The sequence below is a fragment of the Hemicordylus capensis genome, chromosome 4, assembly GCF_027244095.1.
Source record: "Hemicordylus capensis ecotype Gifberg chromosome 4, rHemCap1.1.pri, whole genome shotgun sequence".
Lineage (NCBI taxonomy): Eukaryota > Metazoa > Chordata > Lepidosauria > Squamata > Cordylidae > Hemicordylus > Hemicordylus capensis.
In genome coordinates this window covers 295,188,327-295,215,665 of record NC_069660.1, presented here as the reverse complement: position 1 = coordinate 295,215,665, position 27,339 = coordinate 295,188,327, and the positions used below count along the sequence as shown (strand labels likewise).

The 27,339-nt window shown below is 41.2% G+C and overlaps 1 protein-coding gene across 7 annotated transcripts in view; it reads left to right on the top strand.

The window, feature by feature from the left end:
* The window catches only part of CSMD3 (CUB and Sushi multiple domains 3), a 1,041,917-nt gene that overhangs the window by 943,329 nt on the left and 71,249 nt on the right, over positions 1-27,339 (top strand). For 6 of the 7 annotated variants that reach the window (XM_053246219.1, XM_053246218.1, XM_053246216.1 and 3 more), the window contains 5 exons: positions 5,120-5,305; positions 11,532-11,705; positions 15,740-15,922; positions 21,713-21,889; positions 25,206-25,385. In XM_053246219.1, the coding sequence (XP_053102194.1) occupies positions 5,120-5,305; positions 11,532-11,705; positions 15,740-15,922; positions 21,713-21,889; positions 25,206-25,385 (900 nt within the window). Of the gene's footprint in view, positions 1-5,119; positions 5,306-11,531; positions 11,720-15,739; positions 15,923-21,712; positions 21,890-25,205; positions 25,386-27,339 lie in introns of those variants that run through there. The other variant, XR_008306202.1, reaches the window with a different exon arrangement.

Here is a 27,339-nt window from a genome sequence, read left to right as displayed (position 1 = left end):
TGAATTCATTCTTGCCTGATGTTTGCTCTTCTGTTAGAGATTTTGTTTCATCTTTTCTGTCTGGAGCTATCGCTGGAATAGCCAGCTCTTTAGAAAGTTTATCTCACAGCCGTTTAGTTTTACCTCATATCTAATAAATGAGGTTTGGTTGGTATTTTTGCCTAACAGTAATAAATCAGTTTAGTGCATTGGACAATAATATATAGCATTATAAACATTATTGCTCTAGAGGCCAGAGGCCCAAGGTGCATATTGATTTCATTTGTTTTTGGAAAGCTTAGACAGCCATGAAATTTTAAATCATATTTTAAAAGTAGACTTTGAACCACTGAGCTGATAATGAACATCAAATCATGTTCTCTCTCTCTCTTTTCCTAAGGGGTACCAAACCCTTGTTCGTGCTTTAAGTACGATGACATTTATGTTGATTAACGTTAATCAAGACTTGATGTTGCCTGTTGAAAACTGCTAAACTTCCCTAATAATAGCAAGCTTACAAGTTGTTTTATATCAAGTTAAAGTACGGCATCCCCTCTAGTAGGTTCCTATCACAGTGACAGAAAAAAATATAGCAACATCCATAATGAGAAAAATTACTCATAGGGCTGCAAAAAATTCTCTGCTGAAGATAATGTGGAACTGGCCCTATTTGACACCATTTCTCTTTTATCAAATATTCTTGTTCCAGTTTGTGGCATACATTGTTCTACATATCCTGATTTTATTTTTTTCTTTTAAGTGTATGGATAAAATAATCCTTCTTCCTCAAATTAAACAATGATACATTCTACTCAAGACATCATTATTATTATTATTATTATTATTATTATTATTATTATTATTATTATTATTTAACATATTTTTATACTGCCCAAAACTTACTTCTCTGGTCAGTTTACAACAAAATAAAAACAGAAAGTAAAACATTAGTTAAAACAAAAACAAAAAGTTTAAAACATTACAACAATTTTAAAAAATTAAACAATATTTTAAAACAGCATTAAAACCATAAAAATTAAATTAAAATTAAAACCATAAAACCATAAAAACAATATTAATTAAAAGCCTGGGTGAACAGATGGATCTTTAAAGACTTTTAAAAAGCTGTCAGAGATGGGGAGGCTCTTATTTCACTAGGGAGCGCATTCCAAAGCCTCTGGGCAGCAGCGGAGAAGGCCCGCCCCAGAGTGGCCACCAGATGAGCCAGTGGCAAATGCAGATGGACCTCTCCAGATGCTCTCAGTGGGCAGTGGGGTTCATGATGAAGAAGACGTTCTCTTAAATACCCAGGGCCCAAGCTGTTTAGGGCTTAATAGGTTATACGCAACACCTTGTATTTTGCCCGGAAACATCGGCAGCCAGTGTAGCTCCTTCAGTACAGGAGTTATATGGTCTCTCCGAGATGACCCAGAGACCAACCTGGCTGTTGCATTCTGGACCAACTAGTTTCTGCAACATATACAAGGGTAGCCCCACATAGAGCAAATTGCAGTAATCCAGTCTGGAAGTTACCAGCAGATGTACCACTGACTTGAGGTCGTTCATCTCAGGAAACATCATCCATCAGGCCAACCAAGGCAGTCTCCACCCCATAGCCAGCCCAAAAATCAGTTTGAAATGGGTCAAGATAATCAGTTTCATCCAAGACTGTCTGGAGCTGGGAGGCCACCACCCTCTCAATTACCTTGCCCAGCCATGGAAGGTTGGAGACAAGCCTGTAGTTGCTCAGCTCTGAGGGATCCAAGCTTGCACATAAAGTCCCATGTTAGTAGTGAAGCTATCTGGTCCTAAACAAATCCATAGTGAGCATGGAAGATCCATCTCAGGACTACACAATGAATAAATATCTGAGTAGAAAATACACAATTCTGTGACCATGCATGCCATGGGTATTGTTTGATTGCCCCAGCCTTGCTTCTACTGAAGGATGAGATGTGAAGCATTGATTAGATTGAGATCCAGGTCATTACTTTGCGCATTGTAGGAAGGCAGGATAGAGAACCAGTTCCTTCATTGTTTTTCTAACTGGCTGTTAATCAATAGAGTCATGGCCCTTTCCTCCACCTATGCCTCATGTCTTCATTGGTCTATGCAATGTGTCAATCATGAAGGCACTTGTGTTTTGCCACCATCTTCCTTTCCAAATTATTGTAAACACTGGCTTGTTCCATCCTTCTCTTGGTGCCACTCACATGTATTTGGAAGTGGACAGCAGTGAATAATACACATATTCATATCTGGACACAACCCAAATGTCTGTTGTTCTTGGGACTGTGTACAAAAAGCAGAGTGAAACCATGATGTGAGTCTTCCAGCAAAATCACAGTGAAAACTTGTTCTTATCAAATGAATAGGGCATTGCTGCCAGGTACACCATCATGCACAGAAAGAACACAGAGCACAATATGCTCAATAGGTTCCTTGGCTATTTTTGTAGAGATGGATGGTAGCTAATAGCTACCATATATTGGTGACAGCATTCTGTGTTTGGTGTTTATTTTTTCTTTCCAGATTTTTAAAATGCTTTTATTAGTAATATAAGTAAAAAACAGAAATGTTATATCTCTGAGATTTAGACAAAAATACAAGTTTACAAACAAGATCTTATCCATCCAAGAAAAAAAAGAACCCCCATTCATAAGAAAGATACGAAGGTAGTGATATTTTATATAAGAAATAAAATAAATGTAATTAAATAGCCACACAGAGTCTAAATCTAGGCATCCATATAGAGCTTTTGGCCTCCCAGGGAGCCGGACAGAGAGAGGAGAACCAACCTCTACCTAGGTGAACACCCGTTGTGTTCTGCAGTAAAAATACCTATCACAAAAATTATATTATATTCTTTATTCTTAAGAAAGAAGAAAGAAAGTGTTTATTTTTAATTAACGCATTTAGTATTGTTATTTATTTTATTTCTCAAAGCAAAATGAAGTCTCTCTTCGGTTTTTTTGTTTCTTCACCTTATGAAACACTGAATCCCTCAGAGCAACTTTTATTTGAATAAGGGGTAATAATTGGTTGTTGGTTAATTCCACAAAATTGGAATCCAGTAGCAAATGTAACCCCAATGCAGGACCAGCATCAGGGGTTGGTACTGGACAGCTGTCCAGGGCCCTCAAAAGGGTCTGTTGCCTCTGTGTCTGTGGCCTTAGCGTGATGGTGATGGAGTAGCTCTCTGGGGCCCAATCATTTACAATTTGTGACTCCTGAGGATGTGGTCAGGCTCCTTGGAAGTGTTTGGCCTATCACTTGTCCTTTGGACCCATGTCCAACATGGCTTATAACATCTAGCAGGGAGGCTGTTAGCAATGGCCTAGTTGACATTGTAAATGCCTCACTCAGGGAGGGTAGGATGCCTCCATGTTTGAAGGAAGCAATTGTCAGACCTTTGCTTAAGAAGCCTGCCCTAGAGCCCTCAGTGATGGATAATTATAGGCCAGTCTCCAACCTCCCTTGGATGGGCAAGATAATCAAGAGAGTGGTGGCTGATCAACTCCAGGCCATTTTGGAAGATACTGATTATCTAGATCAGGCCTGCTCAAGCTAGCCTCCACCCCAAGCTTCTTTTGGACTACAACTCCCATAATCCCCAGCTACAGTGGCCAAAAGCCAGGGATTATGGAAGTTGTAGGCCAACATCTGCAGGAGGGGCAAAGTTGAGCAGCCCTGAACTAGATCCATTTCAAACTGGCTTTAGAGCAGGCTATGGGGTGTTAGCCTTGGTTGGCCTGATGGATGATCTCTACCAGGGAATGAACAGAGGGAAATGTGACTCTGTTGGTTCTTTTGGACCTCTCTGTGGCTTTCGATACTATCAGCTATGGCATCCTTCTGGATCATCTGGGGGATTTGAGAACAGGTGGCACTGCTTTGCAGTGGTTCCATTCCTATCTCTGTGGTAGATTCTAGATCGCGCCACTTGAAGATAGTTGCTCTCTGAAATGAAAGCTATTGCATAGTGTCCCTCAGGGCTCCATCCTATCTCTGATGCTTTTTAATATCTACATGAATCCTCTGGGTGAGATCATCAGGAGATTTGGAGCAGGGTGTTATCAATTTCTGGAAAATGAATAAACAATAAATAATATGCCGATCAGCCCCAAATCTGTTTCTCCATGACATCATCATCAGGGAATGGCATAGCCCCACTAAATGCCTGCCTATAGGCAGTAATTGACGGGATGAAGGATAATAAATTGGAACTGAATCCAAGCAAGACGGAGGCACTCATAGTAAGGGGTCATACTTTAAGGGATGTAATAGACCTTCCTGTTCTGTATGGGGTTGCACTCCCCTCCCCCAAAGGAAAGGGTACGTAGCTTGGGAGTGCTTCTGGAACCAGGCCTCACTCTGGTTTCTCATTGAGGCTTTTTATGAACCCAGGAGTGCTTTTTATCAACTCATTTGATACAACAGCTGCATCCATTCCTTGAAGATAGTGATCTCAGAATTGTGGTGCACTCTCTGGTGACATCTAGGCTTGACAACTGCAATGCACTCTACGTGGGGCTGCCTTTGTATGTAGTTCGGAAACTTCAGTTGGTTAAAAATGCAGTGGCTACTTTGGTCTCCAGCTGTCTCGGAGAGAACATATTATGCCTGTTTTATATTAGTTGCATCGGCTACCAATAGGTTTCTGGGCAAAATACAAAGTTCTGGGGATGACCTTTCAGGCCCTAAATGGCTTAGGACCAAGTTACCTAGGAGATGCATTTATTTTTGTGAACTGCCTAGAGCTTTTGGAGTCAGGTGGTATATTAATTAAGGGGGGCAGTTGGACAACATTGATCTGGAGGGCAGTTCGTCAAAGTTCCCATAATTTCTGGAGCTGGCAGCTGCCCTGCTTTCAGTTTCCCCCCAGCTAAGCATTACAGACAATGGGAAATCCATATTTTGTTTGTAATTTCCCATCAGTGGAAATTTTCTTTTAACCAGGCTGATCAAGTTCCAGGATGATCCCATCATCCACACTATTACCAAATAATTTAGTAAACAGCAAATGATACATGAATGAATAGCCTTTGCTTTCTAAGAAATATCTTATATTATGCTATGCTTGATTTTTTAAAAATGTGGATTATACATTTGTTCCCCTTGTTTATTATTTTCTGTTCAGTGGTCAACTGTTCTGATCCAGGAATCCCTGCAAATTCTATACGAGAAAGTAAAATTGAACATGGAAATTTCACCTATGGCACAGTTGTTTTTTATGACTGTAATCCTGGATATTTTTTATTTGGATCCTCAGTTTTAGTCTGCCAACCAAATGGTCACTGGGACAAACCTCTTCCAGAATGCATTAGTAAGTATTTTAGAATACGTGGTAGTTATTTTCAGTGTAGTTACAATGTGTTATTTTCATGTTAAAATAAGCAGGACCAGTCACAAGCGGTCAGTTTCCAAAAATGTGTACATGCAGCAAAGTAGATGAGTGCAAACCAATCTGGGTTTAGGTTGTAGTTTTTCCCCATCTACAAAGAAGTGCTGACTGACTGGGAAATCTGTAACTTTTGAAATGTACTGTCTTCCTCTACCATCTACTCAAGTAAATTGTTTATCTAATGTTGTTTTAGAAATTGAATAAATAAATAATAATAATAATAATAATAATAATAATAATAATAATAATTATTATTATTATTATTAGTTTGTTTGTTTGTTTAACACATTTTTATACCACCCAAAATGCAAGTTCTCTGGGTGGTTTACAAGACAATAAAAACAACCAATAAAAATATTAAAACATTTCAACAATTAAAATGTAAAATGTTAAAACTATTAAAACACAAATGGGCCAGTTTGGGTGGTCCAAGTTTGAACTGACCCGGCCCCAGTTCTAAGAACCAGTTTGCGGGATAGTTCAGGGGTATACTTTTAAAGGGGAATCCAGTGAGGATTCCCCTTTACAAATAAAGGGCATTCCTTATAGTAATGCAGGGGATGAGAGAAAGGGTACTTTTAACTTTTAATTTTGAGTCAGTGGGGACGGCAGAGGTGGTGGCAGTGGTGGAGAAAGCAGTGGTGGGGGCTCCTCCAAACCTCCCAGCTGACCTTCCGAAGAGCAGCATGGTGATGCAAATAGCCTCTGGTGCACGGAAGCCCGAACCGGGCCCCAGCTTGCCTGGGCTGCTCTTTGGGAGGCGGGCGAGGGGGAGAAGCCAGTGCTGCAGCCACCTCCACTGTCCCCACTACATCAAAAGTAAAGGTAAAAAGTACCCTTTCTCTCCCCCCACATCAGCATTACTATAGGTCAGGGATTCTCAAACTTGGGTCCTCAGGTGTTATTGGACTTCAACTCCCATAATCCCCAGCCTCAGGGGCCTTTGGTTGGGGATTATGGGAGTTGAAGTCCTATAACACCTGAGGACCCAAGTTTGAGAATCACTGCTATAGGTAATGCCCTTTACTTGTAAGAGGAATCCTCACCGGATTCCCCTTTAAAAGTATATCCTCTGAACCAGCTCGAGAACCAGTTTGGCCTGGTTTGATGGCTGAACTGGACTGGACCCAGTTTGGTTGCACCTGAGACCAGGCTGAATCCACTTTGGATTCAAATCGAACCAGCCAAACGGGCAATTTGCTTATCTCTATCCATAGCTGCAAAATCTGCATTATTGACTTGTGATCAGATTCCTGGAAAACTACATATCATAGCTGCAATTCCTCCTTTAAGAATTGTCTTCATAGAGACAACTGGTATTGAAATGGTTATCTTTCTAAAGTTTTGACCAAAATGATGTTGGTACTATACACACACCTATTGATATATAATCTGTTATATATATTATAGATGTATGTGTGTATGTATATGTGTGTGTATATATATTCTGTAAACAATAGTGACAAATTATGGGCAGCTATTTCTTCCATTTTCATCTTTACACCATATTTACAAAGTCTCTTAATAGCTGTTCTTATGGTTACTTTAAGCAAACTGTATGTAACTGAATCAAAACGTCAGCCATATGCCGTCATAGGCCGACATTCCCCATAGTAAAAAAAGAAAAGAACAGGGGTAAAAGACCCCTAGCACCACCTTCTCGAACCAATCATGTACATTGGAACAGAATCATAAGTGCATGTGCCTCCAAAATCCAACTCAAACAGCTGATCAAGAAGTATAGACTGTTTGATGATATTGAAATCCACTGAAAACTACAGCAGAATTTGCAGAGTCACACTGCTTCTGTTCTTATCTCAGCAATGGTCATCCATCATGGTGAGCAATACAATTTCAGTTCCTATCTTGGAAGGGCGGTATAGAAATGTTATTATTATTATTATTATTATTATTATTATTATTATTATTATTATTAATAATAATAATAAAATCACCATCAGCCAATTACAAAAACCAACATTACTGGGAACAGCCTATATTCTGCGACTATATCTATAATAATAACAGCAACAGCATTGATAATAAAATTCAGCCATCCCAGGTCCTTGGGAAGGACGATGTCTGGATAAAACAAACCGGTCAATAACACCTGTCTGACTGTGTAAATAACAACAACAACAATTATTTAAATAGATCCAGAAAATTGTTGCAGTCCAGAAGTGCCTGGCATTGCGCAACAACCATTGCCCTCAAAGATAAATGTGACTGGTCTATAGCTGAAAAAAATATTCTGGGTCTAGAGAAATTTACTTACAGGATTGCCTTATGAAAGCTTTCTTCAGAGCTGCCATGGTCACACCCTCATGAGACATTTATTGCCTCCTGGCAATAAATGTCAATGTTCTTTTACTCAGTGTTCTTTTACTGAATGAAATGAACCAAGAGGGACAAGGGTTGAGCAAATGGGTGATCCACCACATTCCTCGAAACATTGTCCATGTCACTGAAGGTTGTATGTTTCCCTTATTATGCCACTTTCAAAAGGTCTTGGTTTTATAGCTGTTTTCTTGCATTTGCTAAATAATTGGAAATAAAAGCCTTTTCTCTCGCATAACTGATAATCTGTGAAATGTTTTTTGGCCTGGCAGACAAACCAAATACAATTCAACCATGCTTTAAAAATGTGCCCCATTGCATATCACAGCAGCCTCTTTTCAATACTGGGGGTGAAGGGCACTCGTTTCTTTTCTAGGATGTACATTACTCAGGTGGATAATGTTCTACACAATGGAGCAAATGATGTCTCCTCTTGTTTCTTTTGTTCTCATTGAATAGGTGCCTGTTGGCCTAAACAGCAAAGTGTTGCCATTGCGTTTCTAGGACTCGCTCATTACTTTTTAAAAATACTTTGCAACAGACATTTGAATGCTGAGAACATTTTAGCAATGTTGCCTTGATTTAAAATCTATTTTTCCCCACTTATAGCTAATTCACTTCCATGCCCGATTTAAATATATATATAATATTCTGCCTCCAACAAAATTTAATTCAGGTGCTATTAAGAGCCAAGAAAAGAGATAATCAGTATGGCATGCAATGAAACTGCTTTCTTGTTTTCATATTATATTGTTTAAACCTTTTTTGTATGGTCACACTCAGAAGTTGATAACCAGATTACATGTGGAATTACATATAAATATGAAGATCACTGGAGTCTAGATGGAAATTTCTGGTTTACTTAGTTTTTTTTCTATGAAGTAGAAGGGTGATCTCTGTCTCCACAGAAACATGTTGTAAAATTTAAGATAATCAAAGGGCCACTTCATCCATTGGGCCAGTTTGGACAATACCATTCATTAGCAAAACCCACAGTATGAGGGGTGTAAATGTAAATGTCTTACTTCCCCTCCTGGTGTGCTGTTCCCACTTTGCATAACATCCAGGAAATGGTTCATCTGAATTGCCCTGCCATGTGATTGTTCAAAGTGGGGATGACATACCAGGTGGGAAAGCAGCACATTTGCACTTTACTGTGTGGTAGAGAGAACCAGTGGATGGTATCTTCCATATGGCTCAAAATGAATTTTTTAGGGGCATACATTTTGATGTACACCTTAAAATGTAACATTAATGTGACCAACACATATTGGCAAAAACATCATACAGGAGCTAGGACTAGCTGCAACTCATTCTCAAGTGTACACTTGCTGACAAAACCAGGTGAAACACTGTCTCAGTGCTTTTGAAAAGGTAGGCTTAGAGACTCCTTTGTCCCTGGCCCTCTATTTGACCTGGCCCTCTATTTGACCTGTAGAGGCTGACTATAGTTATACTATATTGGCTAAAAAGTGCTTTGCACATGCTTGTTATTGTATTCCATTCTTCAAAGAAAAGCAATGATTAGCCTTGGCTCGCTTTAAGCTGTAAGCAGCGCTAATTCATGCTACCTCACTGAAACTACTAATCTCTTTAAAATGTCTCATGCTTTTTAGGACAAATATTATTCTATCTATCTATCTACCAACCAAATATTTCTAAACCACCTATCTGCATCTCCAGGTGGTTTTTACTTACACACACAACACAACACAACACAACAACAACAACCCTTAAAAAACCATAATAAAAACAACTAAAACAATTTAAAATTTAACTAAAAGCCTATCAGGTGTGTTTTAAGAGATGTTTTTAAAGCAGCCAGAGAAGGGAAAGCTGTTATGGAGTAAATTCCAAAGTCCTGAGGCAGATATAGGAGCACTGGTTACAAGTCACCACCCAATGAGCCTGTTACAACTGTAAATGGACCAAACCTCTCCTGACAATCTCAATGGATGGTGGGTTTGTAATATAGAATCCCAATGATGTATTGCCATTGGCCTTTGAAACAGGAAGACTAATTGGAAGAATTGTATTAAAAAAACTTGCCATCCTTTTTTGTACTGGCTGAACACGTCATTTCTAGTTTTTGTTTTTTGAAGGCTATTGCAAAGGATGAAGATTATTTTAAGGAAAAGACTGAATTATTTAGAATATAAATATTATCAGGTGATCTTCACCTGTTTCATAAATACAGCTCTCTCTGGAAGTGTTCATTGCTTGTCTGGCATTACCATTTACTGTATCTTTGTTCATATAATACCAGAATCTATTTTTGTTCACATTGTAGGACTGATAGTGATTAAAACAACATAGATAGTCAATGCAACGTTATTTAAAGATATAAAACTACAGTATTATCAGCTTTCTAACCCTTAGCAGCACACCTAACCAATAATAATCTAATTGATGCACCTGGCTGTGAGTAGTTAATGTTGTCTTAAATTAACCTTAACAGCATTTCCCAGTTTTGTTTTGTTTTTAAAAATTGCATTTGGAAGAGAGAGAAGGGGATATGTTAACTCTGTGATAATGTATAGTGCCCATTAGAAAAATACAATGGACTTAAAATATAAAACAAACTATTATGTCTATTAATAATTACTTAACTATAGTTTAAAAAACTAATTCTGATTATTCCTCCATAATTCAAATCGTTCTAGAATCTCCGGCTTCTCAGTAGTCTAGGAAGTTTTTCTAAAGCTGCTTCAGAAAGTATCTTAATAATAAAGAAAAGAAGGCTTAACATACTTTCATTATGCTCTTTGACATTTATTTATTCTTTGTGCATGAGATTTCTACGCTACATTTCAGCCCAGAAAGATCTCCAGAGATCGCTTAGATAAAATATTGCAATGCAATTATACTAGGACTACTTCCACCCCTTCTGACACATGGCATTGCTCTGGGTTAGCATATCTCCCAACCCCCCAAAACCATTTCTCATAAGGCCATTTTGATTCTTCCCACCATCACACTCCTTCGCTTACTGGCAGTTGGAGGTCCATTGCCTGACTGTGCATTCCTGACTTCTCCCTTGGTCTGTCACTGTTCCAAGGGCAGAGAGAGAATGGTCAGGTACAGCAGCTAGCTTCAGGTGAGATGTTGAATATTCTGGCTATTGCTCATTACTCTCTTCTACTTCAGAACTCTAGGTCTTTTTTTTTGTTTTTTTAACTGTCCAAAGGCAGAGAGGGAGGAGTCAGGTTTTTTCCCTCCTCCCCATGTATCCCCACTTTAGACAACAAAATGTAGTCATATGCTAATGGATAGAGACATATGCATGGTTACATACATATAATATAACCAACCATAGCTTAGGAACATAGGAAACATAGGAAACTGCCATATACTGAGTCAGACCATTGGTCTATCTAGCTCAGTATTGTCTTCACAGACTGGCAGCGGCTTCTCCAAGGTTACAGGCAGGAATCTCTCTCAGCCCTGTCTTGGAGATGCCAGGGAGGGAACTTGAAACCTTATGCTCTTCCCAGAGCGGCTTCATCCCCTGAGGGGAATATCTTGCAGTGCTCACACATCAAGTCTCCCATTCATATGCAACCAGGGCAGACCCTGCTTAGCTATGGGGACAAGTCATGCTTGCTACCACAAGACCAGCTCTCCTCTAAGGAGAGCTGGTCATACAAACAGCTTGTTATACAAACAGACCCATTATCTGATAGACTTGAGAAGAGGAGTACAATGTCAATAAGGTCGTCTAATGGACATGTATAATATGGTAATGGCAAACCTGAACAATTAGATTGGTGATTATAATGTAATTTTTATCTCCAATATTTATGCATCGTAGTGATTGACTGTGGTCATCCTGGCATTCCCCCAAATGCAATCCTGTCTGGAGAGAAATATACATTTGGATCTACTGTCCGTTACACCTGCACAGGAAGGCGATTGCTAATAGGCCAGCCATCTCGGACATGTCAGTTAAATGGACGTTGGAGTGGATCTATGCCTCATTGCTCAGGTACCACTTTTGAAGTATGTGAATGTGCTTTTGAAACCAATTCTAACCTCATATTAGTTTTGGCTGGAATTTGTTTGCCTTCCAGGTACTGAAAATAAAAGCCAAACTATTGTTGCAAAGTTATAGCTGCAGCCAAAGCTAAGTTATACTACAAAGAAAGCCAAATGGGAAAGTACAAGGTTTTGAATAATGCTTAGCATGAAGGGCAAATGTCCAGGACACTTGATTATAGGACACCTGATTATTTAGTGATGAATATTTATATTCTATGCTATTTTCATATTGCACAGGAAGGTGTGCAATTCCATACGGGCTATTTATGAATCATTATTTCCTTGTCTTGATTTAGTTTTCTTTAATATGCAGAATGACTGACAGATACCATTGCCTATATACAGCACATGTATGTAATATGTGTCATGTGTTCACTGTTGATAAAGTCACAGGTATTCTGCTTTCTACTTGTTTAACCTCATCCTGAGCTATAGGGTAAATTCCTACGCCTGGCTTTTTAAATGTGTTTAGCAAAGTATTGGGAGGAAAACCACCCCCAAATGCATTGGCTTTTTCCTCTGTTGGGGTACTTTCTGTCCCAGCCCCATGTTGTATCAGAAGGGAGGAAAATCACCCAAAAGTGCAAGGACTCTCTCCATATGGTAGTTTCTAGTGCAGAGCTGGCAGAGGCTCTCCTTTGCAAGGAGTTGACCTTTATAGGCACTATGAGAAACAACAAGCCTGACATAACCTGAGATATGCAACCACGTTCACAAAGGTAACCACTCCCCCCTGTTGGGAGGCGGGGGAGATGTGATTACCATGGAAGGCTGGTTTCTAGAATGCAATTGACAAGCTACCAGATCTGTGATGATTGCCTTTAGGTCTGTCACAGTGTGCCCTTTCACCTGAAATGCTGAGAACTGTGATGTTGAAGTTTGGATTCTCATTAGTGTAGGGTCTGAAATGTTAATTTTTTTTAGCTAGGAAAATTCATGTTTTCTGTGAGTTGTGCAGGCGCACAGGGCATCTTGTGTGACCACAGTGGGGGTCACCACAGCACTCCCCTGAAGCAAAATATTCAATTATTATAGGTTCCGTGGTCTGGAAAAGTTGTTGGTGGCAGCCAGTGTGACTACTTGAGAGTAAGAAGTCCTACAGTGAAATTTCATGACTCAAGATGAGGGTTAAAAAACAGCATCCATTTGACTTCCCAACATTATGTAATACTGTTGTGTGCCCACACCCAGGATGGACTATGCAAATGAAGAGTAGAACTATGAAAGTTCAGGCAGGCTTGATTTTCAATGCCTGAGCCAGGGAGAATTGGTAAGATGCAAGTGGGAAAGCTGCCCAATAGCCTCCACAGAAGAAAAAGCCAAAACTCTTTGGGGCTATTCCCACAATCTGCAAATATCGGGCTAGGAGAGCCTAGCCTGATTTTTGCAGATTGTAAGAACTACCAGGCTTGGCTGCATGCCTGGTGGTTCTAAAGCGGGTAACCTGCTCAAGAACCCCTGGCCCAAAACCAGGTTTTCAGAGCGAGCGCTCAGGAAACCTGGTTTTGAAAATTGTGAGTAGCCGCGCCGTGCCTACTCATGAGGAGACCCCTGGAGGGGAGGCGAAAAGCCGCCTCCCGGCTCCGGGGGTCTTGCCAGCATGTCCTGCACGCTTGCGCAGGGCATGCTGGAGCTTGCTGGGGCCAATCGGCCCCTGCTCCCCCCAGCCCCCACCGGCTGCATCACAGAGCCGGCAATCGTGTGGGCGGCCTGTCCAGCCACCCAAGGCTCCCTTCCCACTCACTGCCACAAACCTGGTCTCACGGATCGTGAGACCCAGTCCATTGTCTCCCTCACCAGTGAAGTAACCCTGTTCTGTTTCTGAAAGGGAAGGAGTTTGACACAGTTAATCTCTTGGTGTTATGAAGCACTGCCCCCTTAGGTGCTGGTGGGCAAGTTTTGAGAGAATTCCTCAACTTCTCTGCTTTTTGGGAGCACTCTGGAGGTACTGCTAACCACAGTAGGACTTAGCAGAAGGAACATGCCTTAGCCCAGCCTGTAGCAGTGACAAAAAACTGAAGAGCCCAGCTTCTTAAGATTAGCTCTTGAAGCTTTCAGGCTGGATGAAACAAGAGCTGGGACTGAGCATCATGCCCCCCTCCCACCCCACTCCAAAATACCTCCAGAAAGCCCCAAACCCCAGAAAAATAAAATTTGCACAAGAAGGAAGTCCCAAGAGAGAAGGGGCTTATGTCTTTGTTGCTAACTTTTGTTTTCTCACCATGCTCACGCTCAGGTAACACACATACACCAAGGATATAGTGCAACATTTTCCTGTGGGTTCATACTTGTAGTAAACGTAATTTATATTTTGTGTGAGCAAGATTTCTGAATTTCAATTCAGTTTTTGGCTGAAATGTTTTGTGGACTAATTTGAAGCTACCCTGCCTGGGGTCATCACTTTTATTGTGCTATATTTTATTCTATATAAAACAATAGATTTGGTGCCATTGAAAAGCATCAATCAAATGCCTTTCTTGTGAAATAGTCCAGTAGCCCACTTTGATCTACAGCATAGTTGTAAAAAGACAGACATAAACCTTTTCATTAAAAAATGTCTAGCAGAAAAATCTGCTGTAACTGTTTTTGTACTGTAAAATGACTGATTACCACTTCATAGACTTCATGGCACACAATAACCCTTCTCACCCAGACTGATTTATGACCGCTTTGTTATATATTGGACTATTGAGAGATAGTCAGTATTGGCAAGTATGTTCTTCTTGTTGTTAGCGGATATCCTGACTAAGGTTGCATGTCCTGACTAAGCTTGCATGTGCACAACCGTTTGTGCAGCAGATATCTTCCTGCTTCAGCAGTATGGGAGCTTAAACATGGAGGCACAATTTTTGCCAATCTCCCCTTCCAGCAGAAGTGCTCTGTCCAGCATATGAATATGTCACTGAGGGTTGCACAGCCCTTAGGGACATATTTGCATGTTGCACAGAGTGCTTCCAGGGAAAGGGGAGATCACATGGGCAACCCTAAGCACGAGTGCCCACACTGCTGAAACGGGAACAAATCTGTTATAAGCATACATTTTTGGGCTGCATGGCATGTGCATGCAGCATTAAGCAAAATGCCAGCCATTACTTTTATTTTTGTAGCTGTCAGTTGAATATGGACAGCTGCTCTCAATCTGCTAACTATAAAAGAGCCACCATTTTCTCTTCCCCAATTAGCAGGTATAGACATTTGCTTAAAAATTAAATAAATTTATTCTCATTTTACATTACTGTGGGTGGGATCTTTGTTCTTGCACAGGTTCTAATAGGAGATTAGGAAAAATTTCTTTTTAGGTCAATCACGCAAATGATTCTGGGATTTCTTGATCTTCTTGTGTAGTATTCACAACAGGTTACTTGCTTGACACAGTGCGGTGAGTTCCAGTACAGTATAGTAATTGCTTCTGATTCTTTATTATACTATGTTGTACTCTGGATGATACATATTGATTTATTACAAATCAACATATTTATTTGAGTACCACCTATCCTGCAGAGTACTAGAACTGTGCCACTCAGATCTATCCCAGCCCAACTGTCAAATGAAGTTAGAATTTATTCTTTGTCAGTAGACTAGACCAATTTTTGGTTGGTTTTTTTTATTTAATTGCTATAAGCTACAGGAATACAGCAAGCAGATGTTTAAATGTTCTGTTTAAACACTTGCTTTAAAACATTCTGATACATTTGAAATTTCTATAATAGCCTATGGAACATTTCATGTTTAATAAGCCCTGTAATTCAAAATTACTCCAAGAAATTTTGAATATGTATAGTTTCTGTATATTTTTTTCATGGAACATGTTAATTTTTGCATTGATTAAAGAATTGTCTTCTAGTGTTACACTATTTATGGATGCTTAATACTCACACTTTGGATCCATTTCAGTTACCACATTAATTAACTTAAAATACAGCAATGTAATCCATCATATTTTTTTAATCCCTGAAATGATCTTTATATCATAAATTCTAGGTGATGCTGCAGGATCCTGTGGGGATCCGGGGATCCCAGGTCACGGTTCTAGAGAAGAAAGCAATTTTAGAACTAAAAGTGTTGTGCAATTCTCCTGTGAGCTTGGTTACATACTTCATGGATCAGAGGAAAGAACATGTCTGGGAAATGGAAGCTGGACAGGAAGGCAACCAGAATGTAAAGGTAAACTTTGATGGCTGGGATCCAGTATCATATTAATCCGGTATCATATTATTAAAAGCAATCACTACAACAGTCCTTGCAAGCCAAAGAGCTATCCATGTTGTTTTAGAGAAGTCCATCTGCTATGGATTAGCTGACTGTAAAACTCAGGTCTATAGTCTTCTCTTCTGGTATTGCAAGATTAGCCATGGTTTAGCCAGGGGTAGCAATGAATATTATGAGCCCTTCTCTTCCACCACACAGATAGAATCCAATGTGTTCCCTCTAAGTACTGGATCAAATGGTGGCCTGATTTCCACAATTTCTCAACCTCCAAGAAAAATGTGGGGGAGAATCTTGTACAATTGGACACACATACAAATGGTCCAGTTTTCACTGAGACTATCTGCATGGTGGAGAAGAAGATTTCATACTTCTCTTTCACCATACTATTTCAGTGCTGCCCTTGGCTGAATTTACCTCTTTGTGTATAGTGTTTTATAAAACACATGACTAACTTGTGCAGAACTGTGCCTTACTGGATATTTATTCTAAATCAGAAGATGCTACTAATTTACATATTTAATGTTGTGTAATTTAATTTTGCATGCTAATTTGCATTAATGAAGCAAAGGCAAAAATTTAAAACTTGCCACAAACAGCTCAGGCTGTGTCTGATGGCCAAAACAGAGGCGTAACTAGGGAAAACGGCGCCCGGGCCAAGCACTGAAATTGCGCCCCCCCCCGCCGCCGCCCCCCCAACATACATCTGACTGACACACATGTTTCAGAAAACTTTTATTTTAAAAATTACCAAAATTACCAAAAATTTCAAAATGCACTACATACTTAGGTTTTTCCTCACAACAACCCTGTGAAGTTGGCTTGTATCTCAAACATCAGAATTATGATGCAATGATGATTATTATGATTATGATGCCCCTCCCTCACGCCCTGGTTCTGTTCCTGACTTTCTCTTGTGAGTGACTGTATTTTAACAAAACGAGAACCAAGGACTCCAAAGTAATTCGAGAGACTAGGGTGATAGTGCTAAAGACTCCTTATTCTCCCGCTGTTAAAGAAAGACTCCCCTTTTCCAAAACCGCGTGCTATTTACACCAGAAAAGGTTTCAAATGGAGGGGGAAGCATTTATGCATTTATGCTTTGTTTTATGTTACAATTTCAAAGTTAGAAAAACTATAAAAGGGCCATTTTAGAGAAGATATGCACCTGCCTTAGTTGCAAATCCTGCTTTTTTGAGATTCCCTGCAATTGAATAAAGCGATAATATACACCTTTGCTATTTAAATTGGTTGGAGAGTATTTATGACAATAAAAAATGAAATGGCATTTCAGATGCAACATTGGTTGCCTAAGACCACTCAGATTTAACTAATCTTCATCACATTGACAAAAAGAGCAATTAAAATTAAAATCCATGACTAAAACCAAACCACTTTGGGGTTGTTTTTAATGAAAGGTGGTATATAAATTTAACAATAAATGTTTAGAAGTATATACTTTCATCCCCTGCCCAACCTACAATTAATTCCAGCTTATTTTCAAAGAGCTTCAAGTTTTATTTACAAATTGCTTGGCAACACCAATGTTTAAGTAATCGCTAATTGCTCCTAGTGATAGTTTTACTTATTGTTAAATTTATATACCACCTTTCATTAAAACATTCTCTGTTCATCTGATTTTCAGTCTGGTTAATTAAATCGGTGGAGGTTTAGACTTTCCTGATGGGCTGAAACAGCTAATCCATTCTGATGATGACATATAATTAAATTAGCTTGCATTACATAGTGAAAAAGTCCAGGAAGGGAGAGATGGGGGGATGTAGAACCCAAGGTTCCACATCCCCCCATCTCCCCCTCCCTGAACCTTTTCAGTTAAAACGTGGTTAGATTATAGGGGAGGAAGGACTTGAATGAGCAAAAAGGGGAACTGGTTCGGGCGTTCAGGAAGTTGTTCAGAAGAGGGAGTTGTTCAGGAAGTTTGCTCTGGTGCGTGTCCTCCTCTCGACATATGCGCGACTGGTGGCGGGGCGGCGGGGCGCACCAGGGAGTGAGAGTCAGAGACTTGGACTATGAAGATGCCGTGGCACCCAGTGCTGGGTGAGCAATGCCAATGGGGGGGCGCGCTGGGACCGGAGGAGGGGGACTGCTCTGCAAAAAAAAAAAAAAAATCAAGAAAAAATAAATAAATAAAATTTTCCGGCAAATCGGTGGGGGCACTTTTTGGCACCCCCTGCCAAGTGGCGCCCAGGGCATGTGCCCCCCCGCCCCCCCCATAGATACGCCTATGGGCCAAAAAGCTACCTGTTGCATTAAACACATAGTTTGGCTTGCACATGTATGTGTCTGATTTTTTAAAGTTAAATAGCAGTCATAAGGGCCCATCCAAACTTAGGACTGCAGCATCTGGAGAGCAGGTATGTATGAAATGCTTCACCGTATGGTCCACATGCTCACTGTATCTTAAGAAAGATGTTGTAGAACTAGAGTAGGTGCAGAAGAGGGCAACCAAGATGATCGCTGGCCTGGAGCACGTTCCTTATGATGCTAGGCTACAGCATCTGGGGCTCTTTACCTTGGAAAAGAGGCGACTAAGGGCAGACATGATCGTGGTGTATACAATTATTCATGGAATGGAAAGGGTGGACAGAGATAAATGTTTCTCTCACACACTCAACAATAGAACCAGTGATCACCCCATGAAACTGAAGGTTGGAAAAGTTAGGAAGTACTTTTTCATAGAGTGCATAATTAATCTATGGAATTTTTTGCCATGGGATCTGGTGATGGCCACCAGCTCGGATGGCTTTAAAAAGGGGCTTAGACAAATGCATGGAGGACAGGTCTATCAATGGCTACTAGTCTGGTGGCTGTGGGCCACCTCCAGCCTCAGAGGCACGATGCCTCTCTAAACCAGTTGCAGGGGAGCAACAGCAAGAAAGAGGGCATGCACATACCTCTTGCCTATGGGCTCCCAGAGGCATCTGGTGAGCCACTGTGTGAAACAGGATGCTGGACTAGATGGATCTTGGGCCTGAGCCAGCAGGGCTTTTCTTATGTTCCTACCTCCAGAACCATGTTGCACACATTGTGTCCCAGAAGCTATTAAAACCATCCACATGACCCTGAAACCCGAGGCAGAGAGGGCTGGGAGGGGGAGGCAGGTTCACTCCTACCTTCCCCCCCCCCAGAAGATTGCGGAGATCTTTGAGCTGCATGGCTCATACAATCACTGTTGCAGCAAATGGCACAACCATCTGGAGGTCGGGGGAACAAAGCCCGGCCTCCAGAAATCTCGTGATGCATTGGAGAAGGATTCCCCACCCGGCTCTATGAATACTTGGGCTGCAGGCTGTTGTTCCATGGACCCCTTTGGGGGTCAAACTACATTTTGCTGGGTGTTAGCTGACCTCATACTGTGGAGGTTCCATAAGCAGAGAAAGCTGTTATAGGGACATAGAAGTAAATAAGAAACCCGGTTCTCGAGGAAACAGTTTACACCCAAGCTGTAATCCAATTTGAACATTAGAAGAAAGAAAAAGCAATAGTCTCAAATGACCTGAAAATATTGAGTTGCAATAAAGAAAACAAATGAAAGAAGAGCTCTGTTTTGTTTTGAAATAAATGTCATGCTAAGCACTGAACTTGGAACCAACCTTTCAAAGTGGCTGTGATCTCATAAAATAAGATTATTGTAAGCCCAAAAGCAGGGAGAAAAGAAAAAGAGATACTTGCATTCTGTTATTATCCTAAGGGCTACTATCTGAGGAGTTTTACCAAGACTGAATCATGTGAATGAACTCATTAAAAGGAGTTCATTTACATGTGAGCAAGATTTGGCACTAGGTTTCTTTAAGTATAGCATACAGTAATATTTCATAGCCTTTTGTTGTGGCCAGAGGCAACAGTGCTGAATAATTAGCATTTGAGATCATTTTTCTCCAGAGCAATGAAATATCAGAGAATGTAATCTATGGCAAAACTGAATGCAACAATTAAACTAAGAAAAATCAAAATATTTGCTTTCCCCAGCATTTTATATACATACTCCTTGGTGGTTTTCCTCCAGCATTCATACACAGATTATGAGGTCATTCTCCTGCCTGACTCACCGCACAATATCTCCCTGCCTTCCTAAACTCTGCTACTCACTCGATACACAATCGGCATGGCAGCAAGCAGCAGAGCCGGGAGCCAGAGGAGGAATGCCACTCCCCACTCCTTTCACTGCATTAGCAGGGATATGGGATAAGTGGGTGGCGGAGTTGTGGGCCCTTCCCAGGAGACAGGCATGTGGGCTGCCATTTTAGTCCCCCAGCACATGACACCGGTGGACCAATCACGTGCAAGGAGTGGCTGCATAAGCAGTTGGCTCCATTGCTCTATGGACAGGCACCCTCCCACCTGCCCCTGGACTCAGTGAGGGATATTCCGGTCATCATTGGGGCCAAGTAGTAATTTTTTGGCTCTCAACTGATTAGCTAATGTTGGGGCCCTTTTTTGCCTACTTCTCACTGATTTTGTTAAGCCAGTCCCTAGGGTTAATTGGTCACTTTGCGGATGAGTGGGAGTCAGGGTAGGTTAATTTACATTGGTGTTGGGCTGGAGGGCCATTATGGGGAGTGGGGATATGGAGGAAGGCTTGGTGATCTCACAACTCTCAGGCTGGATCCGCTCCCACTCGGATGCATGCCAGCGAATGCTGCTCAGTGCCCCGCGACCTGGGTTGAGGTGGGCTGGCATGCATCTCCTTGATGGGGGTAAGCTCATGGTAGAGAAGACGTTCGGACTGGCTACCAAGCCAAATCAAAGCCCAGTCTTTCATCCTCCTGTGGGCATACCTCCTATGAGACTGACCCACATAGGGGATACCCGCACTTTAGTTAAGATTCCTCATTGCAGGTTTTGTAAATATTCAATAAAGTGGCCCTAGTTAGTTCCAATTATGCATGTCCTGTTGTTATTTGAGCCTGGGTTTGCAAGACCAGGAGCACAGTGCATTGGGGGATTCCCCCACTGCTGGGCAGGAGATTGGCGTGCATGGGAGGATTCCCCCACTGCACAACCAGGACACTGGGTTAGGGTTAGCACATCCATGCCCTTCTACCTCAATATTAGCCCAGATTAAAAACCCAGGCTACCCAACTCCACATGAGCAGCCATTCCTAGGTAGGGCTACTCAAGTACATGCCCTCTATATAAGAACTACTTGCTAAAATTCCAGCTAAAGCTTGATCTGAAGCAGACTGGTGTGGTTCTTCCTGAGATAAAATGTATACAGAATTAGAAGAGAAATCAAAGAATTTCAATAAGATGAGTGAAATTTCTCTGCAGGCAGGGGTTGCATTCTGGTAGTTTTTAATCAGATTCCACTAAAGTAAACATTGAAGCAAATTTGGGGTCCTTCCTCTGGTGAAACTTTTGCAGACTTTGAAGAGCAACAAAAATTTCTCAAGGGGATTCTCACATCCCTAGTATGAACTATTTTGTGTTTAGTCTAATTACTTGCTTACATTCATGGGAGTATTATTTGGATCTTAAAGTAGGTGTCCCCCCCCACCTGTCGTATTTCTATAATGCCGGAAATGTGCATCCGTAGGTGCTGTAGACAAGATAAAATACAACAAATATAAAAAGAGGATAAAATGATTAAAACAATTATATAAAACCAATTAAAATTATTTAAATGCCTGAAAAAAACAGATGCATCTAAAAAGTCACTTAAATAGCATGTCTGTAATGCTTCTGTCTTTTCCCTGATTCCTGTGCTTTCTGTATTTGACTTTCTAGCTGTACAGTGTGGTAACCCTGGAACAACAGCCAATGGGAAGGTTTTTCGCATAGATGGCACAACGTTCTCTAGTTCTGTAATTTATTCCTGCATGGAAGGCTACATCCTGTCTGGACCTTCTGTAAGACAGTGTACAGCCAATGGAACATGGTCTGGCTCCTTGCCTAATTGCACAAGTACGTGTTTGTGTGTTAATTAAATCGTTACTCACTTTTTTTTTCCTGAGGTGTGAATTCTCATTCTATCATAGCAAATGAGATTTTTTTCAATTAAACAACTCTCATGACCCCACTTTCACTTTTTCACACTTTCCTTTACTATGAATAATATGAGGAAGTAATCAATTTAGCACACTTCACCTTATGAAGACAAACCTCATAAAAATAAATTCACCAAAATTCACCCCCTGCCCAATCACTCTTAAATTGGGGATGGGTGGTAGCCTCCACCCATTAGGCACTATCTACCAGCCCACCCCACTCCTTTGGGGCAGATCCACTTTCTGCCCCAAAGACACCCAAACTTCAAAAATTCTCAAAAAATCGGCCCTCTGCCCAATCCCCCTGAAATGGGGGTGGTAGCCTCCACCCATGAGGCACTACCACCCCACCCCACTATTTTGGGGCAGATCCACTTTCTGCCCCCAAACTGCCCCAAAGTCACTAAAACTTCAAAAATTCTCAAAAAATCAGCCCTTTGTCCAAACCCCCTGAAATTGGGGTGGTAGCCTGAACCCATGAGGCACTCCCACCCCACCCCACTATTCTGCCCCAGGCCCCACTTTCTGCCCCAATATGCCCCAATCTGCCCCAAAGACATGAAATTTTCAGAAATTTACCAAAAATCAGCCCTTTGCCCAATCCCCCTGAAATTGGGGTGGTAGCCTGCACCCATTAGGCACTACCACCCCACCCCACTCCTTTTGCCCAGATCCCATGCTATGCCCCCGAACTGCCCCAAAGTCACTAAAACTTTAAAAATTCACCAAAAATCAGGATTTTGCCCAATCCCCCTGAAATTGGGGTGGTAGACTGCAAAACCAAGAAGGCTGCAAAACCTTACCTCCCCCACAAACAATTGCCCTGTCAGTGCTGGATGTGTGGATTGCACCAGCTCTCCCCAGCAGCGGGAACTCCAGGTCTCCTACCCCCTACCCTGAAATCCCATCATTTACCCTGCGGGTGTGCAGTGCATTATGGGGAAGTCCCCCCCCCAAATGCTGGCTGGGAGCCCCACAGTCTCCTAGCCTGGGCTGGAAGCAGCCAGGGCTGGCAGACAAAGAAATGGGGCTAAAGGAGTACGTGTGGGCTCCGGAGGCGGGTTTGCCACTGGAATCCGCATGGCTCCCTGCGGTTCTGACGATCAGCCGAGACCAGGCTTGGCTTTCTTAGCCCAGTTTTGGCTGAGTGTCAGAATAGTCTCCAAGACTGTCAGTGGGACTTACATCCTAGTAAACATGTATAGGATTGGTGTGTTAATGTTTATTTTAGTTGTCATTTCATTCTCAGTGGCTGGCATTCTGTGCAGCCTTACAAAGGTGTAACAACATCTCCATCCTTGAAGGAGCCACTAAACGAATTGCGGCTCACAACTCAGTGTGGGATGCACAGCCCTCACCGATATATTCCTGGATGCGAAAAGAGCTTTTGTGGGGAGGGGAGAGAAGAAATTTCCCCTCCTCCTCTGCCCATACTTTGCTGAGAGCCAAGCCTCACCAACAGTTAGTTTAATGGCTCCTTGCAAGGTTGGAGCTCTTTCTCCACACTTGCAAGGTTGTGCAGAATGTTAGCCCTTGCCTGTTAAATATTATGAATTGCTGTATTCTTGATTCATTTTCTGAATCTTTGAAGTCTTTAAAAAATCTTTATCATTTCTGTAACTTATTAAAGTTTCTAATTTTTTTTTGAAATCAATCGTTTTCTGCATCTTCTCTGAAACTCACATAAACAGCTCTAGGCAAAATCATGCTATTTAATGAGAAATCTGGAAATTTGGGAGTGTATCCAAAGTAAGTAATTGAAATTAATGGGACCCACATTCAGTCACAACTAACTTTTCTCATTGTTTTCAGTGGCACTCAGTCAGAACTACCTTTCTTTGGATACAACCCTTGATGTTCAAAAAAGTATTACCCCCTGCATTTTTGCTGCTCTGTTTTCATAGATGCAAATATTTAAACTTGATCCTCAGATGTTTCTAGCTAATGCTTGATGTGGAACTTAGGCCATAGGAAGAATCCTCAGGAGACATGGGTGCAAAAAGATATAGATGCAGTAAAAGTTAAAACACAGGGGTGGGGGTCAAAAATACCATGAGCCGAGAGTAGTCATTTGCTGCAGCTATGGAAAAATTAATAGTTAGAATTCAGTCTCTAGACAATGAATTATTATCAGATAAAGTTATGTTCCCAAATAGGCTTTATTCTAAGTCTTATTGATTTCAGTTGAATTAAAGGGTTATTTGATGTGGCTTTCTTAAAAACAAGGGTTTTGAACATTGAAAAATTGAAAAAATGCCACATTATGAAGATAAAAATGTATTCTTTATAACAGAAATCCTATATTTTTATGCATTTGCCACTCCAGGAAAGTGAGAAGTTCTAAGGGCAATGCTATGGGGTTTAGTTTTCTTTAGATAAGAAAATATTGGTGACTTCTGATGGCTTTCTAATACAGTAGACTCATGTTATTTGTAGATTCTCCATTCATGTATCCACATATCTGCAGTCAGGTCATAGGGACCCAGTTTCTTTAATCGCAGAGGGAAGATGAAAACTATTACAGTCTATTTATAACTGCTGTTGAGCCCTCATTAGTTTAGAAATTATACAGCCTCCTCTCAAATGGGGGTTCACACTTCACAACACAGAGGTACTGGCAGAGTCACTCTTACCCCTAGACCTCTGGGCCGAAATCCAGGGCCTCCACATGCCTGGGGGGCCTCCAAATCCTTTTTAGTCTGTCCCAGGTGGTGTGGTCATGTTAAATATGTGTTTAAAATACTGTGTGGGTGGGGTGGGGGTCCTCCAAAGGCCTTTAGGTCCAGGCTCTAAAATTACCGAGGTGCACTTCTGGGTACTGGCTCAGAAGGTACCTGCATCAGCAACTTCAAAGCATTTGGCTGAAATGCTTTCACTTGAACCAAAATGTCCATTGAGGAGCAACACTCCAGCCTTATATGCATTATAATCTGCTGCCTCTTCTTGTATAAGTAAAAACATGATTGATACAATAGTATACAGTTTATCAGGCTTTATGCATTTAGTCTCTACAAAATAAAGAACATACAGAACAAATTTTATTTTTCTGCTGGTGGGTTGGGTTTTTTGTGTTTTTTGTGTTTTTGTTTTGTTTTTTTGGCTTTTAACAATGGAGACACATTTATCACGTATGTGCAATAAATGATTCATTTTACCACATTCCCCCCCCCAAAAAAACCCAATGTCACCGCACTGATGTTTTACCATCTGTTCTTCAACTCCTGTTCTCACAGTAATCAATTGTGGAGATCCAGGTGTCCCAGCCAATGGCCTGAGATATGGTGATGATTATGTTGTTGGACAAAACGTTACCTATATGTGCCAGCCTGGGTACACAATAGAATCCAACAGCTCCAAATTGCGTACTTGCACCACCAACGGCACGTGGAGTGGAACACTTCCTACATGTAAAGGTATCAGTTTGGATTTGAAAGACATTTATATTGCAGTCTCCCTAACCTAGCGTTTTGGTGCAGCATGCCTGTACAGTGTTCTGGTCATCTATAGTGGCCTACCAGGTGCTTTCAGTCCTCTGACTATTGCAGTGCCAAGCATGCTGGCAGACATGAGATTTATAGAGCTACAGATGAATCACATATGGATGCATGGTAAGAATCAGATTGACTTTTGACCAAACTTGAGTCAGAGCTGAGACCATGGTTTCTGGTAAGATGGAAACTTCTCTGGAAAATTTTCTACTTATTTATGGGGTGTTCCAGACCCTCCAGGTGTCCCCCCTCCAACCTCCAGAAGCCAGGTGTCCCCCCTCCAACCTCTCTAAGTGGTCTAGAATAGCCTAGGGACAACCTCTAGTCTGCTTCCAAATTCCGCACATGATGTGAAGGATGAGGTAAAAATGCAGCCCTGCACAAAATTGAGGTTAAAAATGCTTCCTTTACAAAGGGAAAATTTGAGATGAAAATATTCCCTTTCCCATATTAGAGGCCTTAGGTATGGGCTGCAGAATTTTATTCCACTCCAAGGATATCTGTCTGCATCCTATTCTGGAAGTCTCCTATGTCGTGTTCAGTTTGTTAACCACAAGTTGTACAGGTCTGGTGTAACTGTTGCTGTGTTTCCTCAAATGCCTTATGATGACGGACATACCATGCAAGGAAACATCAGCCCAGTAACGTGACAGGCACACAAGTTACATAACTGCTCAGATTGCACAAATGATGATATACAATGGGCTTACTCTTGTATAACATCATTTGTGCAATTTGTGCAGTTATGTAACTTGCATGCATGCAATGTTACTGGGCTGACGTACCCTTGCTTGCTATGTCAGCCCATGCGTACAATTTTACTCTGTTTCTGATAGGGAGATCTAGCAGCAGAAAGAGATCATGGGTGTTTGGTGAGGGTTATATTTTTAACTTCATCTGAAAAATATCCCATAACTGAGAAGAGTGAATATAATTTTAAAACATAATGAGCTCTTCTGAATCACACCAAAGGTTCACCTTGTTGAGTATCCTATTTGCCATTGTGGCAAACCAGATTTTAGGAAGTTCAGAAGCAGGGCATGAAGGCAAGGACCATTCTCCCTTGCTGCCTCCTGGCAACTGGTATTTAGTGATATATTGAACTCTATGCTGTCTATTACAGATAGAGAGAACTACATATTTCTGATACTAAAGCTGTCTTCTTCTAAGTCTCAAATTGCAAATGCTCCAAACTGGGGAAAATGCTTGTTCTGGTTAACTGTGAGGTTTTTAATATTTGTGATTAATGCTATAATCAAAGGATTACATCTTTTAATCCATTGACTTATCTTAATTGCTATGGTCTCTCAATCTCCAATCAGAATTAACTTGATGATATTGTGATATGTGATCAGTTAACATACATCTCCATCACATATAATTGTAAAGAAATGGGCATCTTCACCATGCAATTTTCCTTGTTTTTCCTATTTTTAATTAAACATACCTTTTTTGCCACATGGCCAGCAGAAAAGATTAAAATGTTATGAATTCAACCTCCCTCATCCATCAGTCACTTGCACACTTTTCTGCTCCTTCTGTATAGGGGTGTGCGTGGACCGAGGTTTGTGGACAGGTCCAAATGCGGACCGAACCATGGTTCTGCAAACTGGTTCAGTATGGTTTGGCCCAATCACAAACCAGTCCGGCAGTTTGAGGGCTGGTGAGGGCGGAGATGGGAGGGCCGGAGAGCAGCACCTTTAAAAGTAAATAAGCAGGTCCTTATTACTGGCACAAGGTGCTCCATCAGCACTCATCTGGCTGCTGCACATGCGTGGAGGCTATTTGCATAGTCATTGCATGGGCTGCTGCAGGGAGCACCAGAAGCTGCCTTCACTGGCCCTCATACCACCGGACCAGTTTGTGGTTGAGCTGAACT